This window comes from Cornus florida, unplaced genomic scaffold, assembly GCF_030987335.1.
Source record: "Cornus florida cultivar Cherokee Brave unplaced genomic scaffold, ASM3098733v1 CherokeeBrave_3.0.0_Hap2_Chr10, whole genome shotgun sequence".
In the NCBI taxonomy this organism is placed as follows: Eukaryota; Viridiplantae; Streptophyta; class Magnoliopsida; order Cornales; family Cornaceae; genus Cornus; species Cornus florida.
Genome location: NW_026775580.1, coordinates 116,375,372 through 116,395,338, shown reverse-complemented (window position 1 = coordinate 116,395,338; position 19,967 = coordinate 116,375,372). Strand labels below are relative to the sequence as shown.

The following is a 19,967-nucleotide window of genomic DNA, read 5'->3' as shown; positions in this document are numbered from 1 at the left end:
TCAACCGTGGTAATATTCAAATATATATATATTGCGTCAACTCAACTCAATAAAACCAAAATAGGAACTTTTCACAAATCTTATATCTTCATTCTCAACTCAATAAAGCCTTCTTTTTTTTTTTAATTACCGAAAAAAAATAAAACTTTTTTTCAACTACTTGAAATCGTCGCCTCATTCATCTCAAAAAAAAACTGAACATTGGACAGGAACCATTAATCCTTGAGCATCCTCATCGCCATCTATCAAAATTGATCTTCATGTCAAATGTTGATGATAAAAGTTGATAAAAGTAATTACCGTATCTCTTCTTCCGTATTACTTCCATATATACATTTCATTATTTTCATGTTTTTTTTTGTTCTCAATTAGTTAGTTAGAAGTGAAGTAGTTACCATCAAAGCTTGGTAAAGTGCAAAAATCCTTCATGAATTATGTTGGAATTTGTAGATAATTCTTAAAGTATATTTTGTGCATAAAACTCCCTTAACTATCACATTTAGTTTTAGAATGTCACAATGCCTTGACTATATTTTATTAAATAACCATAATAAATTAATAATGCACTTTTTTATTGAATTACACTTAATCTATTTTTCTTATTAAAATGAATAATGAAAAAATATATATATACTAATTTGATGACATATTCTCTATTAAATTTGCATAAATTCACCTTTAATTTTTTAAATAAAAATCTCAAGTAGATTATTTTAAAACAATATAAGTAATTTCTTAATTTTTCATGAATATATAGCATAAAAAGGAATTTATTTTTTATTTAGGTAATTTATTAAATTTTCATGAATATATTGTATAAAAAAAAGGGATATTTTTTATTGTAAAAAAGTTTATAGTGAGTATAATAAGTTCTATTATAAATAATAAAGTTTTACTAATAAGTTAATCAGTCTATAAAATGGTAGTAACAAATATATTTATTCAATTTTTTTTTTTTTTTTTGATAAACTGATACTAATAATAAAATTAAGATAAATGATATATTTAATATTTAATATATAGATAACAAAAATGATAATAAAAATAGTTTAGTAAGAAATGACAAATGTAATGAGAAAGGGTAAAATAATCTTTTGTGATGAGTTTGTCTTTAATTACAACAAATTTGGGTTATTTGCAAAGGAGCAATAATTTAAAATTTTTTTTTTTTTTTTGCACTTTGCCCTAAAAGCTTTTATATGAACTGCGTTGGACGGGTAATGACACTGGACTCCATTCGTTTCTCAGGGAAGTAAGGTAGAAAATGAACAAAGTATCCATATTTTTTTTACTTTACCGTCTCTGGACAGATAACCCCATTAATTATAGTACTATTACTTCTTCTGGTATGTAGAACAAAATATTATAGATCTCAATCAGCATGGGCAAAACAGAGCCCCAAAACAATCAAAACACTATGGCTAACCTGAAAAACACCAAGCTAGGCAACAAGAAAAGAAAAGCAACTAATTCAACAAACCTATTTTTATTGGAGTTACGGCCATATGTTACACACAACACCAGTTCTGGAGTAAAACTATAAACAGGCCACTTATATGGAAGGGTCAAATACAACACACATCAATAAGCTGATCACAAAAGCAACAACAATTTGATTTTGTTCAGCTTAGCTGCCACTTCTTTGATGTCACTTCTGTCTTCTGGAAACTCTGTGGAACACTCCAAGCCTAATTCCATGATGGCCCGAAAAATACTCTGTGTGCCAACAATTTCTTCTCCTCCTGCCTTTAACAAACCACTGTCCATGACTTCCATTATATTGTGGGGAAATGATGCATTCACCCATTCCCTCAGACTTACCTCTCCAGTGAACATTTCATCTGTCGGTTTCTTTTTTGTGAACATTTCCAACAACATTATCCCGTAGCTGTAGACATCACCTTTAATGGACACTCTTCCTTCTGAACCATACTCTGTCAAAAATTCAATTTCTTTAAGAAGCATAATAATATATAATAATACTCATTGTTCACCTTATATTGCTAAATGAAAGTGTGTGTTTGTGTGTGTGTGAAAATGAAATTTTTTTTTTTATTTTTTTTTTTTATGTGCCATTTAATTTCTTGGTGAAAATTCTTCATCTGGTAAGCTAAGATCCAGTCCTGTTGTATGAGAAAGCATTGCGCTTCGTACCATAATATAATCCAAAACTTGGTAAGAGAAATTCAACATGCCGAGCTAAGCACACAAAGGCTTTAGAATCATCTGATTACCAGGCAAATTTGAGCAAGGCTAGTATTGTTTAATTATGCATACAAAGAATTAGAAAGTTTCAACATCTTAGCTAGTTAGAGAAGTTCAGGTCTTATGAGAAACACTGCATCTTGATGATCACTAACCCACCTAAGAGCTGGCAAGACTCAAATAATATATATATTTAAAAAAAAAAAAAAAAGAAAAAAAAAAAAGAAAAAGATAAAGAATTAACTAATAATTTGGGATCAATCATTTAAAGAAATCAGAAATGGCATAATCCATATATACCTATATGTGTTGCAGGTAACACGTTTCATTGCCTATAAGTGCCCAAGACTCGTGGGAACAAGCAACCATATTTTTTTAGAAGCCATATTAGGGAGAGAATTTAGAAAGAAAAAGAAAAAAAGCAGTGGCTAGAAATGGCCTGTGTTGTTATTTATATGTATGATTTGTTACTGTCAGAATATAAAACACAAAGAAAATTAAATATTTAAAAAAAAGTAGATAAGGCCAAGAATATATATATTACCAGGCGCCATGTAGCCCAGTGTACCAAGAGTCTTCGTTTGTGTTGCAGTCCAGTTGTTAGCTAATATCCTCGCAATGCCAAAGTCACTCACATGTGCAACCATGTCTTCATCTAAAAGGACATTGCTAGGCTTCAAATCACAGTGGACAATAGGCTCTGATTGACCATGATGGAGATATTCCAAAGCCGATGCAACATCAATCATGGTACTGACCCTTTGAAGGAGACTCAAGCAGTAGCTGTGAATCCACTTCTCTAGACTTCCATTAGGCATGTACTGCAAAACCAAAGCTCCTAACTCAGTGTTAGAGCATACACTTATGACCTTCACAAGATTCCTATGCCTAACTGTTCGCAACACTTTGCACTCTGCTTCAAAACTTTTAAAAGCTCCTTCAAGTTGTAAATTTAGAATTTTCACTGCAACGTTTATTCCATCAGAAAGTATTCCCTTATATACTGAACCAAAACTTCCCAATCCAATCAAGTAGGCTTCACAAAAGTTATCTGTAGCACGACAAAGCTCCTGATATGAAAAAAACCTATGCTCCCCTGCATCTGATAAAGGAGCTAAATTATGATCTTGTGCGTTATTCCCACGACGTATTTTCAGCATGATGTACAACATAGCAACAAAGATTGTCACTGATGCAATGGTAATTGGAATAACATATTTGAAGGGAAATTGTTTAGCATCAGAACTCATGCATGGCGGGACCTGTAAAATAGGTTTCCCACAGAGCGCTTCATTCTCCATAAAAGATTGCGCTGTGAAGTTTCCGAAAGGCCCTCCACTTGGAATCTCCCCAGATAGCTTATTGAAAGAGAGATTCAAGTGTTTGAGATGAGATATTGCCTGTAGAGACCTAGGTATTGAACCTGATAGGTTGTTTTGGGAGAGGTCCAAGAAATCCAGTGTAATCAGTTTGCCAAGTGATTCAGGTATGGGTCCTGAAAATGAATTTCTGGACAAGTTGAGAGAATTGAGGCTTTCAAAGACTCCCAAAATGATTGGAATGTTACCAGAGATTTGGTTCCAAGATAAATCTATGCTCTCAAGGGATTTCACTGCTCTAATGCTTGGATCCAGGCTTCCACTTAACGAATTGAGTGACAGATTCAAGAACAACAGATTATCAAGGCTCCATAAATTCAGTGGTATCGATGAGTTCAATGAATTAGACTGCAAGAACAATCTCTGCAACCTAGTAAGATTTCCAATGCAGTGAGGGATTGGTCCAGAGAGCTTATTGTTATGGAGATAAACATTTCCCACATTGTTTAAAAGGCAAATCTCATTCGGAATGGATCCTTCAATCTCATTATCATAAAGATACAACTTTTGAAGACCTTTCAGCCTCCCAATTGTGGAGGGAATGGTTCCATTCAAGCTGTTGTTGCTCAGGTTGAGATAAGTCAAGTTTGTATAGGAACCAATTCCTTCAGGAATTCGACCCATCAGTTGGCAATTAAATGCATCAAACATCAGCAGGGAAGTAGAAAGATTTCCATTATTCATAGAATCTGGTAACATGCCATGAAATGGATTATTATCTATGATCAACTGCTCCAGGGAGCTCGAGTTTGTCAAATACGTGATAAAATCAAGTTCATGGCTTCCTGGTTCTATTGTTAGCAGATTTACACCCAGATTAAGTGTTGCAAGTAGTTTTAAGTGGGCTAGACTTGTAGGCACAGTTCCAGTAAATTGATTGTACGCTAGTACTAATGTATCGAGCATAGAAGAATTGGACAGATATTCAGGGATGTTTCCACTGAATTGATTCTCTGCAAGGTTAAGTATTTCAAGATTAAGAAGGCCAGGCTCAGAAATGGATGGAAGTTTTCCTGAAAGATTCATAAACGGTAACTGAATCTCTTGTATGGAGGAGATGTTGAATAGGGATGGAGGTACAGATCCAGTGAGATAATTAGCAGCCAAGCTAATTCCTTCCAAATATGGAATATGACCTATCTCATTAGGTATGTTCCCGTAAAATTGGTTGTAATCCAAACCAAGCCACTTTAAGCTGGAAATGTTACCCAAGAAAGGTGGAATTGTACCTGTGAGGTTGTTTGTTCCGAGAAAAAGCATGCGGAGACTGGGTAGGCTGCTCAATTCTTTTGGTATGCTGCCACTAAATCCATTACCTACCAAAGAAATGACTTGAAGTTGTTGGCAGTGGTGTAAACTTGCCGGGATCACCCCTTCTAATTTGTTATCTTGTAATATGAGTGCCTTCAAGCGTCTCAAAAGACTGATCTCCTGAACAAGATGACCATGGAAATTGTTAGTTCTAAGGTCTAGCCTCGCAAGGAAAGAGAGGTTACCAACATGAGGGGAGATGGTGCCATGGAGCCCAGAGCCATTGAGAACCAAAGCTGCGACTCTTTGCCTGTGTCGACGGCTACATGTCACGCCAACCCATTCACACAAGTTGCTTTTCTCAGTCCAATTACTCCCTAACACATTGTCGGGGTCCAACTTGATTGCAGACTTGAACGCAAGGAGAGCCATTTGATCAGTGACATTATTTGATGAAGAAGAAGAGAGGGCCACACATACCATGCACCAAGAATGCAGCAGCAGCAGCAGCAATTGGAAGACCATGCATAAACTTCTCATTTTTTATTCTTTCTACTTTATCAAATATTCCAAGAGGAAGAGATATCAATGTATCGTATCGCTCAGATCATACACATATATATATCCTACAACTAAAATTAGTTTTTGCGCTGGAACTCTCCTACCGAAATGACTAGTCAAAGCATTCGCCTTCATCTGATTCAAAGAAGTGGGACCTATGTAATGGAGGCGAAAGTCTCCTACTTTTTTTTCCACAAAGAACTTTGGTTCATATAGCACCAAACATCATTGACTTATAGATATAAAATTACCGGTCAACACATATTTTGCCAAATAATCATATATTACCAAAAATAAAATAAAAAGTCAAAATTAAGTTGACCTCTAATCTTATTATTATTTTTATTTTTATTTAAAAAAATTAAATTAAATTAAATCTAATGTTTAAGGCTTAGCTTTAAAGTTCAAATAAAAACAAGACAACGTGTTTTTATAGTCGACTCAGCAAGATAAATCAAAGATATTCAATGGTCTTCGACCGGCTAGATTTGTCTCTCCCTAAAGATCTTTTGAAATTTTGGATTAAAGTAGAATATCGCGGTTCAACGAACGCGTCTTTCAAACTTCTAACAGCATAATAGCAGTAACATTCTATTCCCTTTGTTTCCCACTTGTATAAGTCAATGTGGGGGCATAATAATAATAATATATATATATATATATATATTCTCGTTTTTTAACCCGTTTAGTGAGCTTTTTCCAATTTGTGTTCGTCACTACGGGAAAAATAATAATCCAGGAAATTCTGAAAGCAAGTATACTAAAAGGATCTTACTTAAATATTGGAAGTAGCAAATATCTTCCTCCTAAGGACTCCACCTATTATCACTAATAATCATATGTAAATAGACGTAGGTACAAGAAAATACAGAAATTTGGTAAATCAAGATTAATGAGTTTTTGAGAACTCCAACATAAGCAGTTTAGGTGATTTTGCCAAGTCGATTTCCCTGATCAGCAAGAAAACTAGCTCCCAAATTCATGCATTTAATACAACTTGGGTTTCAAAGCTCCAACAGAGAAATTTCAAATTTAAAGGCCGACACGTCAAACAATAACAGTACAACACATTTGTTACAATCAAGATTTTCAGGCACGGTTCTAGCTTCACACTTCCCGCCACTATCTGCTGCATCACTGCATTGGTGAAAAATCATTCGGCCTTACAATGTTTACATCCTCAAATTCATTGTCATCTGGATAAAGGAAAAAGTTAGTAAAACTACAGCGGCTATGGTCTTAATATGTGCCAAAAAGAGATGCAATAAATCTCAAATAAAAAAGACGTTGAAATAGTTCTAGTACCAATCATCTTGGATATTAAACAAAATAATCCCAAATTAAAGCCAAGCTTGCCAATTACTAAATTGTGATTTATTTCATCACTTTCCAATTTGAGTATAGATTCAAGCATTTGTAGAGTGAACGTGTTAATTCTTGGAAAATTATCCCACATATCCACAGATGCATGTTATGCGGAAGAGAAAAAAATAAAATAAAATAAAGAAGGAATTGACAAAAACGGATCATATATGAACTTCTATAACATACATCACGAATCTACTTAACTTTATCTATCTTCCTTCTCAATGGCACAGTTTGCCACTAATTGGGAAAGTTTCGATAATCGCGTTCATAGTTCAATCATATCTAAATTAACAGCTTATGGAAAAAACTTTTGCACCCAGAACCACTAGCACAAAATCTTTTTAGTCCAAAAACATCAGAAGGTGAACTAAGAAAATTTGAGCACCGCATCCATGGCTAGGAAAGCTGAAAAGAGCCTGCCACACCTCCCATCGCCCATCCTCATTCCTTCTATTTACTTTGGTTTCTTAAAGTGATAATGACAAGTTCTTCTAATATCACCACTACCAAACCACCTCTTCAACCCTCTTCTTCAACAACCATCATTGTCAACATTGTAACTCCTAACACCACCAGAATTTCTTCTAATAGAATCCACTACAACTCAAGTTTTTAAATTATCATAAATAGGAGTAAAGGGTGCAGTTGGGCAATGGTGCAAGTTACATCAACTCAACTCAAAAAAGACCTAAATAGAAAATATTCACAAATCCTATTTCTTCATACTCAACTCAAAAAGCCTTGTTCCAACTACTTGAGGTCTGCGCCACTTCGTCTTTGTCCTCAATATGGACCGTGTCACTTTTTCTTGCCTCTCTAGTGCTGTAGTGCAGTTATTGGTCTTTGTTGCACATTCCAAACCATCATATTCAATTTCCTTCTTTTTATCTCCAATGAATGCACAAAGCATGGGTATCTTGCTATACGGATTGATATTGCTCGACACAAACATGACATGATTATTCTAAAATTGGCACGAACATGACAATATCATTAAATCGGTGACACAACACGACCAGTGTGACCTATTTAATAAATGAGTCGACACCAAACACGTTACGACACAACAAAGCAAGACACGTTTAATTGAAATTTCATACTATTAGGGTCGTTTCAAACACAAACATGATATGTTTCTTTTTTTCTGATAAAATAGCACAACAATTAAATGGCTCTAGTCAAGTTATAAATGGGTTGACGTTTCAAACAAAAAAATGACACCTTTAATTAGCTTGTCAATTCAGGTCAACACGAACATGATTATGCCAAACCCACTTATCCTGTGTCGTGTCAAGTATTGCCACCCCCAAGCTTGGGTCAACAATTCGAACTATTGGTGAAAAAAAATGAGGGAAAAACACAAGAGAGGACAATGGGAAAAGATAGACAGGAAAACAAAAAAAATATATATGTGTGACAAAACTGACGACACCAACCAGTACACAAAAGAGCCACAACTCAACGGGATAAACATTCCCTATAATAGTCTCCAAGGCAGGAGTTTCTCTTTTAGTTAAGAAATCAGTCCCCAGTAAGTTTATTTAGACCATCCACACCCAGAGTCCCAGAGTAAGTCCAAAATCTCTCCCAAAGGATGAATAATGACCCATTTTCCTCCACTAAATAATGATACTATCTCATAGAGGGAGCTTCCACAAGGCTTATGAAAGGGCCAAAATTTCCACTTTACATTTATAACAGCAAAAGTGCGAAGCCGATACTTGTTGGCTTAGGAAATCCCAAAACAATATTACCTCAATAATCCTCGAAGACCCCTCTAAGTTAGCCATATTGCCAAGGAAGCACCCGTCAAAGGTTAATTACACTGATTTGTCCATATGGCTGTCAAAAGTGAAGACTTGCCTCATCCTGAGATCAAGAGAGGACAACAGAGATTCAAACCCTCAATATAATACCACCCATTTTCCCCCAAGGTATTCAGTCACCCAAATCCAAAGGGAAGTTGAAACAACCCACAACTCTTTGACAAAAGATAGCCTAACAAAATTCTACCATTCCCCTTCAGTTAGGCAACCCAAATAACTGCCAAAAAGGCTTTAAATCTCTCCAACTTCTCAAAGCCACCAAAGGAAGATTTAAAAAATGGTCCATTATCTCACCACTTCTTTTGCGTAAGAGGCACATATAGGTGCTTAATGTTTTATTAGGTCCTCTCAACTGTGAATCCAAATGATTGTGAGAAAGGCTTTCAAACTGTTCACCTTATTCAAAGCCACCAAAGGAAATATAAAGAAATGATCCATTGTCTACCAATCCCTTTTGCACAAGAGGCACATATTAGTGCTTAATACTTTATTAGGTCCTCCCAACTGAGCAAACTCATCTATTTTAATTTTTTTATCAGCGATGGACAATGCCAAAGTTAGGAATTATCAGGGAAAATTATAATTTCAATTTAAATGAGTGAACGAGAATTATTCTTGACAAGAGAAAATCATGTTTCAAAGTGAAAGAATCACGGCCCTAAAGAGATCCCATCTCATCAGGGATAAGAGGGGAAGTTTTGCAAGTCCATTGGATTCCAGATCATTGTGAACTCCAGTTTGAATACCCAACAAATTCACAATTGGAGCTCCAACAACAAAAACAAAACCTTTTCAACCACGGTTGGCGCCCCAATAAATCTCAATAATCTAAAGAGATGATTATGGGGGCTTTTGATAGGAAGCTAATCCCATCAATATTCCTTCCATAACATAATCATAAATCCATCTCCAAACATAAATCCGACCACAAAGGAATTTATAATATCCCTGCAAGGTGGGCTCCTAAGAGTTCAAATTGGCATCTCAGCTATTTTTCAAAGACAAATACCTTTGATCACCAAAAATCATAGAGTTTGGCTGTCATATAGTCTTACTTATCAAAATATTTATATATATATAGACTTAAAAACCATTTACCAATGGGGGATTTATTCTAAAATAAAATTCCATGTCCCAAGCCCCATGCCAATAAGTTGAGACACTCACAAGGCGATCTCATGATTTACCAAGACACATCCAAAGAAAATCCCTCAACTTTTTCAGTCCCCATCAACAATTGGTACTTTAAACATGAAAAGCTACTCAATAAGAGTATAGGCAAAGATTGCCACCCAAAGAGAATGATAAATAAGGTCCAAAATCTTTGTTTCCCCACAATGGGTGAAAAAAATGATGTATATACCAAAGCAGAGGTGAGAGATAAAGATCACTGTTAGCCTTAGGCCCTAAACCAAGATCAGCTTGGTAATTTTCATGATTATAATCTATTGCTGCGAAATTAATTGTCTACTTGAGCGTGTTGCATTTCAGGATAAATCAATACTCTGGTATACAAAATGTTGAGAGTTGCTCTTATTCAAGGCTCACGGTCAAGGAACTCAAGCTGTTGAATACCACAGTGCAAGACTTGTACATACAAAAAGACTCATAGTTCTCACGGTCAGAATCTCAATGAAGGAACTCAAAGGAAATGAAGATCAAGTTTCAAACTGGGGTAGGTGAAGAGGATGAGAGCTAGAAACCTTGTACTGGAATTCTTATTGCACTTTCATTCTAAAGCTCAACCCTAGGTCTTAAAATTTAACCATTTCTAAAAAATAAAAAATAAAAAAACCTAAACCAATGACCTGACCTAGCAATGCTGAACAAATGACCTGACCTACAAATTGAAATTGAACCATTGACCATCTGACCAGCCAATGAGGCATGGTTTCTAACTACTAGTTTGACCGAGCTCTTTTTGATATTCAAATTTCAAAGGGAAAAGGGTAGTTTGGTAATTTGGACTGCAAAGTACTCTATGCATCATTTAAAGAAGTCACCCAACAAATAAAGTTAAAAGTCTTAACATGCACAAGACAAGATTGTCTCTGAACTCATCCGGAGAAAAAGAACGCTTCACAGATGTACTTAGTTCACTATATGCAAGACACCTGTTTAGACAAAACAAGACGTCTAACATGTGATCTTAACAGCTTGAATTAAAGGCACACTTTGTTTATGTATCAAAGAAAAGACGTCTTCATGTCTCTCTTTTACGCCTTTTTAAACTCACTTTCAAACAAACCTCTACGATCTCAAACAGACACTTCTCTCTCTGACTCTATACATAGAGGAACCCTAACCTTTGAGAGGTACAGACTTAGACTGAAAAACTTACACAACCTCCATACACACATATGCTCTCAAAAAGTAAGTTATCTTGCTTTCCGTGATGCCCAGCAACCACACCCACACCCAAAAATCAGATAGTTTACCCAGCTCACACAACGAATGAATTTGTGTTAATGTCCATTGTAAAATCTCATCTAAAGTTGAATTTTGGGTAAATTGCTTTATATATTCTTCTAGGTTGAAATTTACAGTGAATTGTATATTCGTCCATAAAGGGAAACAGATCATTGTTTTCGAAATTCAAAAGTAGAATAAACTTGTGAGGGTTGGTGCAACCCAAAAGAAATCTTGGTGAGCTGGGTAACCCGAAAGAAATCTTGCAATCCAAAAGAAATCACTGAGGAGTTGTCTATAAACTTGAGAGCTGCGTAAGGGTTACTCTTCACCTTCAACGAAGATTTGTAAGGGGTTTATTTTTTTCGCCAAAAGAAAAGCATTTGTGTAAAAATCTCAAAAGAGGAACTCTTTAGTCGTGGACGTAAGCAAGAGGTTTTAGCCGAACCACGCAAAATCCAGGTGTTTGTCTCTATATACCCTCATCTCCTAGGAAGCACACACGCTCCACCTAGGGGTGTCGTGGCGGTGTCGAACACTCGGACACAGCCCGAACACGGCTAGAATGTCCTGAAATTTGAATATTTCTGGTTGGACACGGCATGGACATGGCAAGGACATGTTTTTGACACTTCCGGGACACGGCGGGGTGATTTTGTAATTATTATTTTATAGAATAATGAAAGAACAATGCTTAGGTCCGACTTTGACAACTGTAGATTTTATGAATTTTATTGTTGTTTCTCTACAACTCGTACAAAAAAATAAAAAATAAATAAAAACTACAAACACTTAGGCTTCGTTTAGATACAAAGGAGAGAAAAGAAAGGAAAGGATAATAAGAGAAAAGAAAAGAAAAGAAAAGAAAAGAAAGGATAGTTATAGTTTATATTCATGTTTGGATAGATAGGAAAGAAAAGAAAGGAATTGGCAATATTGTTGTTTGGATAACACAAAGGAGAGAAAAGAAGAGAAAGGATAATAACAAAATTACCATCTTACCCTCTTTTGTAGGGTTAGGGCAAAATCAAAGGATGGAGACCATGTTGTCTGTGATGGACTGACTCTTGTGCAGTGACTCTCCCATCAAGGCCGCCCTTTCGCTCAGCATATCCACACCCACAGGAGCTGCCGCTAGAAAACCCATCTTCTCTGTCTACCTCCTCAACTTTCTCTCTCTAGCCTATTTGTAAACGAAAAACACAGGGCAACTAAGCCTCCCAATCGCCTCCATCGTTCTCTGATCTCACTCTCTCTCTCCAATTGGAAACTACAAAATCTACAAGAATCAGAACATGTGATAATGCATATCTCGGCATATCATTTCAGATTCCAAAAATCAAAACCAAACTATATAATTTCAGCCTCCCAATCGCCTCCATCGTTCTCTCTATCTCTCTCTCTCTCTCTTTCCAACTAGAAACTACAAAATCTACAAGAATCAGAACATCAAAACCCATATCTCAGCATATCATTTCAGATTGTTCCAAAAATCAAAACCCAACTATATATATATTTCAGCCTCCCCAAACTACATATATATATATATATATATATCGGTTTTTACATATATATATATATATATATATATATATATATATATATATATCTCCATCTCTCTATTCTCGTATGGGTTTTGTTTTAATTCTCCACTTTGAATCAAAGTTCGAATCAACTTTTGTTACATTGGTTCAATTCTCAGTTTCTATCTCCGGTGAAGGAGTTCGAGAATTTTACAACGGTGTGATGGATCCTGAGTTGATCAAACTCACTCAAGAACAGATGAGTCGCATGTCACCCACTGAGTTGGCCAGAATTCAACAACAGGTCTCTCCATCTCTCTCTGCAACTGCAAATTACATATATATATATATATATATATATATATATATATATATATATTTCAGCCTCCCCAATAGCCTCCATCTAGTGAAGAAGCCTCCCTCTCTCTCTCTCTGCAACTGTAAATTACATATATATATATATATATATATATATATTTCAGCCTCCCCAATAGCCTCCATCTTGTGAAGAAGCCTCCCTCTCTCTCTCTCTCTCTGCAACTGTAAAAATCAAAGCTTCAGCCGGCTCTCTCAACTCTCTTGCCCCTTGTGTAATTTGCTCCCTTTTTCTCCAAATCCCTCCAAATCTTGTCAATTTTGGAGGGATTTGGTTTTACTGTTTTTGAGGGATTTGGAAGGATAGGCTATCCCTTCAAATCCCTCCCAATCCTTTATTTTCTCTTCTATTCCCTCCATTCAAACACACCTATCCCTATCCTTCCCTTTCTTTTCTCTCCAAATCCCTCTAAATCCCTCAATCCAAACGAGCCCTTAATAAAAATGGTACTCCCTCTGTCCCAAAATAGTTAGGTACTTTGAGAACTGTGACTCACATCCCAAAATAGTTGGGTACTTTGGAAACTGTCCTAAAGTACCCAACTATTTTGGGCCAGAGAGTATAAGATAAGCAGGGTCGAACCACACATTCAAGATTGGAACTAGTGAACTCAAAGTCAAAACTAGAATTTATGAGAAAAAAAAATAAGGTAAATTACACTGACACCCCTTCAGGTTAGGTCAAATCTCACATAGATAAACATTTTGATTTTAACTTTCACTCACATTGGGAAAAGTGAATCCGTATTTCACTTACACCCCAAATGTTAGCTTTCAGTGGTGTCATGGTACTTTTTAGGTGTAAAATGATTATGCTACCCTTTTGACTTCTTGTTGACTTGAGAAAAGGGTGTTTGAATTTTTTCATGACAAAAATACCCCCAAGTGACCCATATAAGTTGTTGTATGCATGCACCCATGCTAGTCATTCTTAACAAACCACCAAAACCCATCACCACCACCCCCACCCCCACCCCCACCCCCATCACTACCACCCCCAACCTAAGTACTTCGGGGGAAAAAAAGTATGTATGTGCTTGAACTTACATCAGTTAGATGGGGCAGAAAATGACAATAAAATACAAAATATGAAACTATAATTGCAGCTTGCAACAAATGGGTCACACAAAACATGATAAAAGTGAAATACGCAAAAATTGGAAATTCAAAACATAAAGAGTTGAAGTTGAAAGAGAGAATTTTAGAAAAATATCAGCATTTACCATTCAATGTCATCTAATTTTAAAATAAATCTAAGAGTTGATAGTGTCAATTAACTTAAAACGATTAAAAGAAGAGAAGAAAAAAAAAAAAAAAGGACTGCACTTTACGAAGGCATTAGCAATTAAGTAGCAAATATATTTATATAACACTGAACCTAAAATTAGAACACCAACAATATATACGCATTTTCAATTTGATGTCATTGCTATAATTTAGTTCCTCTATGTCTCTCTCTATTGCTCAAGTCGGTCAGAGTGTCTCGTCTAAGAAATGTGTATATATGCATTTTAGAACACCAAAATGTATATATGCATTTTGGAGCTCTGTTCACCTAAGAAAGGTGCAAGTCATGGAGCTTGCGATTATGTCACCGTCACTGGAGTTACAAGGAGTGGGAGCTTGCTAGTTGATAACCAAAGTGGGTTTATGCATGAAGGTCTTGGCATTCACAGGATGGTCACCGAAATGGGCCACGTTATTTGAAACTCACTAAAAGTGAGTTGAAGTCACTTGTAATGTCATCAGTGTGACATGGAGCTTTTCCGAACTTCGAGCTTGCCGAACTACAGAGTTTGCTCGGATACTGGCTATATAGAGCAATGAAGCTTGCCGAATTCGGTTGAACTTCACCGAACTTGGGGCTCACCAGATTCTGCCGAAGTTAGTCGCTGATTGGTTCATTGAAGGTTTCCAGTGGTCGCCGCTGCTTGAACGTTGTATGCTCAGAGGCTCGCCGAAACTAGAGTGGGCTTCACTGAACATCCCCTCTGTTAGGCTTCACCGGACTGAAAGTGCTTCTGTCTGGGCTCGCCAGACTATAATGCTGCTCTTTGGGCTTGCTGAATTAGGTAATGGAGCTTTGGAGCTCGCCGGCAATGATGGGACCACGCCGGAGGTGTTCGTCGTTCGATCGTGTAGTTTGAAGCTTCACTGGACCTGTTATATCTCTGTAAGCTCGCCGGAATTGGACTGAGGCACGTCAAAGTTGGGACGCTCATCGTCGGGCTAAAACTTGAAGAACACCAAACGGAGTTTTTTTATCTTTGAAGTTTGAGCACAGTGATGGAGCTTGTAACATCACCCGTTGGGTCTTTCTTCACCGTCCGGTTTGGTCGTTGTCCATGGGGCTTTCTGAATGACTTGAGCAATGGAAATCCGACAATCCGAGATTTGTTGTTGTACGTCCTCAACGCATTGACGCTTCAAATCGGGGAAGGAATCCGGTGATGGCGATGGTGACTTAAACGACGGTCTTCGAAGTCTTGGAGTGGTGCTACCTATATTCATGTAGATAAAGAGAGAGAGAAAGAGAAAGAGTGATTTGGAATACTAGTATTATATAGTGGGTATTTTTGTCATTTAGGTTTATAGATATTTTGTATTATTAAATTGTATTTAAAAAAGGGGGTAAAAGAGTCAATTCACATGTGTCAGAGCCCAAAAAGTAATTTGGGGTGTAAGTGAAAGTTAAAACCAAAATGTTCATCTACGTGAGATTTAACCTAACCTGAAGGAGTGTCGGTGTAATTACCCAAAAAAATATTTTAAAACAATTTTTTATTTTTGAACAATGAAATTAAACTAGAATTAAAATTTTATTATTAAATAATGAAAAAAATCTCAAGGTAGAAGAATCCACCACCATGGATCAATATAAATAAAATTTTATTTTATTTATATAATTTTTTCTCAAATAAGAAAATCACTTCATCAGTCCATATACAACTTGAAAAGATGAAGGAAAATGTGACTTTAAATAATACTTGCTTATATATGAGAAACTGATGTGGCCTTATAAATATTTGACACCTGTTCAAAAATTAAAAAAATGGATCATCCAGGTTCAAATGGGCTATACCCAGTAGAATCCATCTGAGAAACCCATTTTCTCTCTTCCTACTCTCTTCTTCCGCTCTTTAACCTAACTATAACAAGCCACCATTGATCTACTACTCATTCGACGGCAAAGAAGGCGAAAGAGAGGCCTAGGGAAAGCTGGACGCCACGGAGGACGGGGAGGGAGGTATTAAGCGGTAGAAGAAGGATATGAGGCCAGTGACGCTGAGGAGGAGGAGGAGGACGAAGGCAGTGGAGATTCCGGCGGCGGCGATTTGGGGGATGGTGAGGTGGGGGGTTTCAGAGACGGCAACGGCAGCGATGTACTTCATTGGTTGGACGGGCATGGGGATGGCAAAGAGAAGGCCGGTGGCGATGTTGTAGAGGGTGGTGAAGATGAGGGTGGTGTTGAGATCGAGGTTGGAGACGAGGGTTAAGGCTAGGACTATAGGGATGTAGGTGCCGAGATCGCCAACGAAGACGCCTAGTTTGGACCATATGGTGGCTTTGGGGCAGAGGGCAGGGAGACGGTTGCACCACCACTGGTGCCAGAGGAGAGGGGTGGTGGAGGAGTTTGATTATTCTTCTTCCATGAGGACTGTGGGTGTTGACTATCAGGATAACAATACTGCCAAAATTTTACCAAAAGGGGCGTTTGTAACGAGTTGATCCAATTTCTTTTCTTCTTTTCTTTTTTTAATATTATACCAGATTGGGACCGGTTTCAAATTTTTAGAGGGTCACATCAGATTGCAGGACAAAGCTTGTCCTAGTAAGGCAGGACCCAACCATTGTTAATAATGAAATTCAATGCAATTTAAAATATATTATGGACTAATACGAAAAATAATATAAAATTTAAAATAACAAAAATTAATTCTAAATTCCAAATTAGTGCTTTCATTCATGATTATGTGGATAAAATGAATAAAAATGATTATTTTTGTATATATAATAATATATTATATTATTATATTTTGATGTATCAATGTCGTATCGCCGTGTCCAACTATTTTCAGATTTGCCGTATCGCCATGTCTGTATCATGTCGTCTTGTGCTTTTATTTTATTACCTGTAAAATCTACAATAGCTTGTCCTCACCCCACCCGGCTCCTTGTTTGGGCAACAATTATCTTCCTTCCTGCAACAATACCTTCGACGACATTCACGCTCATAAAAAAGGTCTAACCAAGTCCACAAGATTACACTGCGTGATTTGGATAGGGTCGGATGCATGCAGCCTTACCTCTATATGCGGAGAGGCAGTTTTCCATGATTTTATAGTCACAATGGAACAACCTTACTATTGCTCCAAGGACCACCATCGACATTCACACTTTCATGTTGGAAAAAATCCACCACCAAAGTGGATAAGAAAGGGCATAGAATACTTCCTTTGCATCAATCCTTGCAGTAGTTTCACCACTCTTTAGCACAACAAACTGTATCCAAAAACCACCATCAATAATCTCTATCTAGGACCAAGATCCTATCATACACGCCTGTCTTCTTTCACACCACGCATGGTATATTAGGGTCTTATTGTAATTCTCCAACCACCATATCTATCCTTAACAGCAGGAGGCATCAATTAAACTAATAGGAGTGGCACCAACTATCCTACACTTGAATGTAAAATGCAAAATGTGATGGCTAGACTAACAATGGTTTCAGTAGAACCAAATGTGTCTGTTTTCAGTCAGTCAGGCTTCTTTTACTTCCAATTAGAAAACAAGTTTTGTAGTACAGACTAACCATACTTACAGTACAGTTATATGCATATGTGTACTCTTTAGCAAATCAGCAAAATTATAACATTAGAACCATTTAATAAAGAAATGCATCAAACGCAGGAGATAAATATAAAAATAAGAAACACAACCTTTTCTCAAGGTCAGTGCCACAACAGCATCATTTTCAACCTGAGAAGATGTAGCAGATTGATTAATCTTGTCAGTACACTTTTTAAGGCTAAGAATTTCAAAAATTATAAGAAAAACGAGATCTTTTGCTGTCAACAGACATTATCTTCTTAAAAGAATGCTTTGGGAAATATATATATATGTGTATATATATAATATATTCTTAAAAGAATAGACCTCAATATTGCCTTTTGCCAAATCAATAATATAATATGGACTTTTCATTCAGTAGGATCGAAGATGGACTAATACCTTCTGATCTGCCAAAGTCTTTGAATCGTCTAGCACTTCCCCAGCTGGCATTAGAATCAAACGCTGATCATTAACTGGTTGATCAACGAGGGCATACAACTTCTGCTTAATGTCCAGAATAGTCTCAGTTGGATCACATTGAATAAAGTAGGTTGTCTTACTATGCTTAACACGGATATACATGGCCTGAATCAAAGTCAAAATATAAACTCATCATATAATCTAGGTGATTTATTAGTTACAAAGAATGCACATTCAATGTTGTTCTTTGTCAACAATTGCTTTTAATAACCTGACCTGCAATATATATTTTTTAAGAAATGCTGCTAATGGCTTGACTGATGCCCTTGTGGGGGCAAAACTTGTGTCAAGAAGAATCAAAGAATTCTTTTAGAACTTACGAAATTATAAAAAGTAATTGTTTCAAATACCACCACAAAAATACAATAAACTTGATTGCAATTATTTGATGTCCGGCATGATACCCTTTAAAACAGTCTACTAACTACTAAATCAGAGAAAAATTTATATTCTTATATATGACAGATCGTGATTTTCTTATCACAAGTCACAACCTTTAGATTATATATGGGATTGTTCTGCATTAGGAAACTCAACTACCTTAAACCAGCAATTTAATATCCCATTTCCATCCATGAATTACTTTACAATGCAAAGAGAAAAGATAAAGGCATTGCGATGGTGGAATTTATCATTCCAAAAAAAAAAAAAACCATTTTCTTGCTCAATAATTTACAGTTGCCAGTAGCTATCATCTAATAGTTCGTCTCGCATAAACTAACTCAAATTCTAAGTGAACCATATTCTTCTTAGCCTGTTAATTGTCCTTGGAAAGTGGAATTTTGCTGCTTCATACATGTCATCTTGGCCTATATTCGGAAATTTCCCATGAAGCTTCTATAAAACAAATACAAAATGGTATAAGATAAATTGCCAAACATCACGAACGCATTTTTTACGAAATTGGAAATGACTATAAAATTTAACATTAACACGGGTAAAACATTCAAACTCAAATGATTCATGCTATAATAATCTTTTTTGGTGAAACTAATCAAGTTGTTTTACTTGTATCGCAATGATAGAACAACTAGCAATAGATTTTACTTCTCCCATTAAGGACGCATCTATAAAGATCAGAGTAGAAAATTGAATCTATTAATGCATATATATGTGGTATATGTGCGTGAATTCAAATGCTTCACTTTCCAATTTTAAACCGATATATTATAGAATACTAACCATTGAAGCAAGAATTTCCGTCAATAGAACCGGAAGATCTTGCCGGAGGATATTGTAGGAAGAAGATGTGGCTGCCGGAGAATGATTTATCTGTCTCTATCCTAGGGCTTTCTCTTGTTTTTCTCTGACTCGTGCTCTTGTTCCGAGAACCGAACTTCGAAGTGTTTCAACTTTTGTTAATTTACATTTTTTTTTTTCATAAAAAGTTAAAAACCCTTTAACATTTTTATATAATTTACATTGTCTCAAAACCTTGAAGAGAAATGCTAAATCGGTTTTCAACCGAGGTTGTCTTTATTTAATGTTTTACAAATAACTCCCTTGGTAACTGGGGGAAATTTTAATTTGGGGCCAAAGTAATTAAACTTTCAAAAAATTAAGAAGTATAATTTATAATAATATTATTCCTATTATATAGTATTCTGAGAAAGATATAATTCAAAATATGAAAAAAAAAATAAAAAATGAAGTCTAAAAACAATAGAAAGGGAAAATTTATTTAAGAGATAAAAGATAGAGGAGAGTAGGGGTATATAAAAAATTGTTAGAACCGTCAAATCGGTAGGAACCAT

The 19,967-nt window shown here is 36.0% G+C and overlaps 2 protein-coding genes across 6 annotated transcripts; both read right to left on the bottom strand.

The window, feature by feature from the left end:
* Window positions 1-1,470: 1,470 nt before the first annotated feature.
* On the bottom strand, window positions 1,471-5,587 carry LOC132278190 (receptor kinase-like protein Xa21). The gene is made up of 2 exons (XM_059779999.1): window positions 2,750-5,587; window positions 1,471-1,934 (listed from the first exon to the last, which is right to left on the bottom strand). Exons 1-2 carry the CDS (start codon window positions 5,373-5,375, stop codon window positions 1,594-1,596), a joined length of 2,967 nt encoding a protein of 988 aa, XP_059635982.1. The 5' UTR covers window positions 5,376-5,587; the 3' UTR covers window positions 1,471-1,593.
* A 665-nt stretch (window positions 5,588-6,252) lies between these two features.
* Window positions 6,253-19,591, bottom strand: LOC132278187 (polyubiquitin 9). Of its 5 annotated transcripts, none has more exons than XM_059779993.1 (5): window positions 19,396-19,591; window positions 18,953-19,050; window positions 18,133-18,318; window positions 17,841-17,880; window positions 6,253-6,592 (listed from the first exon to the last, which is right to left on the bottom strand). In XM_059779993.1, the coding sequence occupies exons 2-5, from the start codon at window positions 18,953-18,955 to the stop codon at window positions 6,531-6,533; spliced, it is 291 nt and encodes a 96-aa protein (XP_059635976.1). In that variant the 5' UTR covers window positions 18,956-19,050; window positions 19,396-19,591; the 3' UTR covers window positions 6,253-6,530. The 5 variants fall into 5 exon arrangements, with proteins under 5 accessions (XP_059635976.1, XP_059635977.1, XP_059635978.1 ...); XM_059779994.1 differs by having other exon boundaries at window positions 18,953-19,047; XM_059779995.1 differs by having other exon boundaries at window positions 18,936-19,050; window positions 19,396-19,590.
* Between the last annotated feature and the right edge of the window lie 376 nt (window positions 19,592-19,967).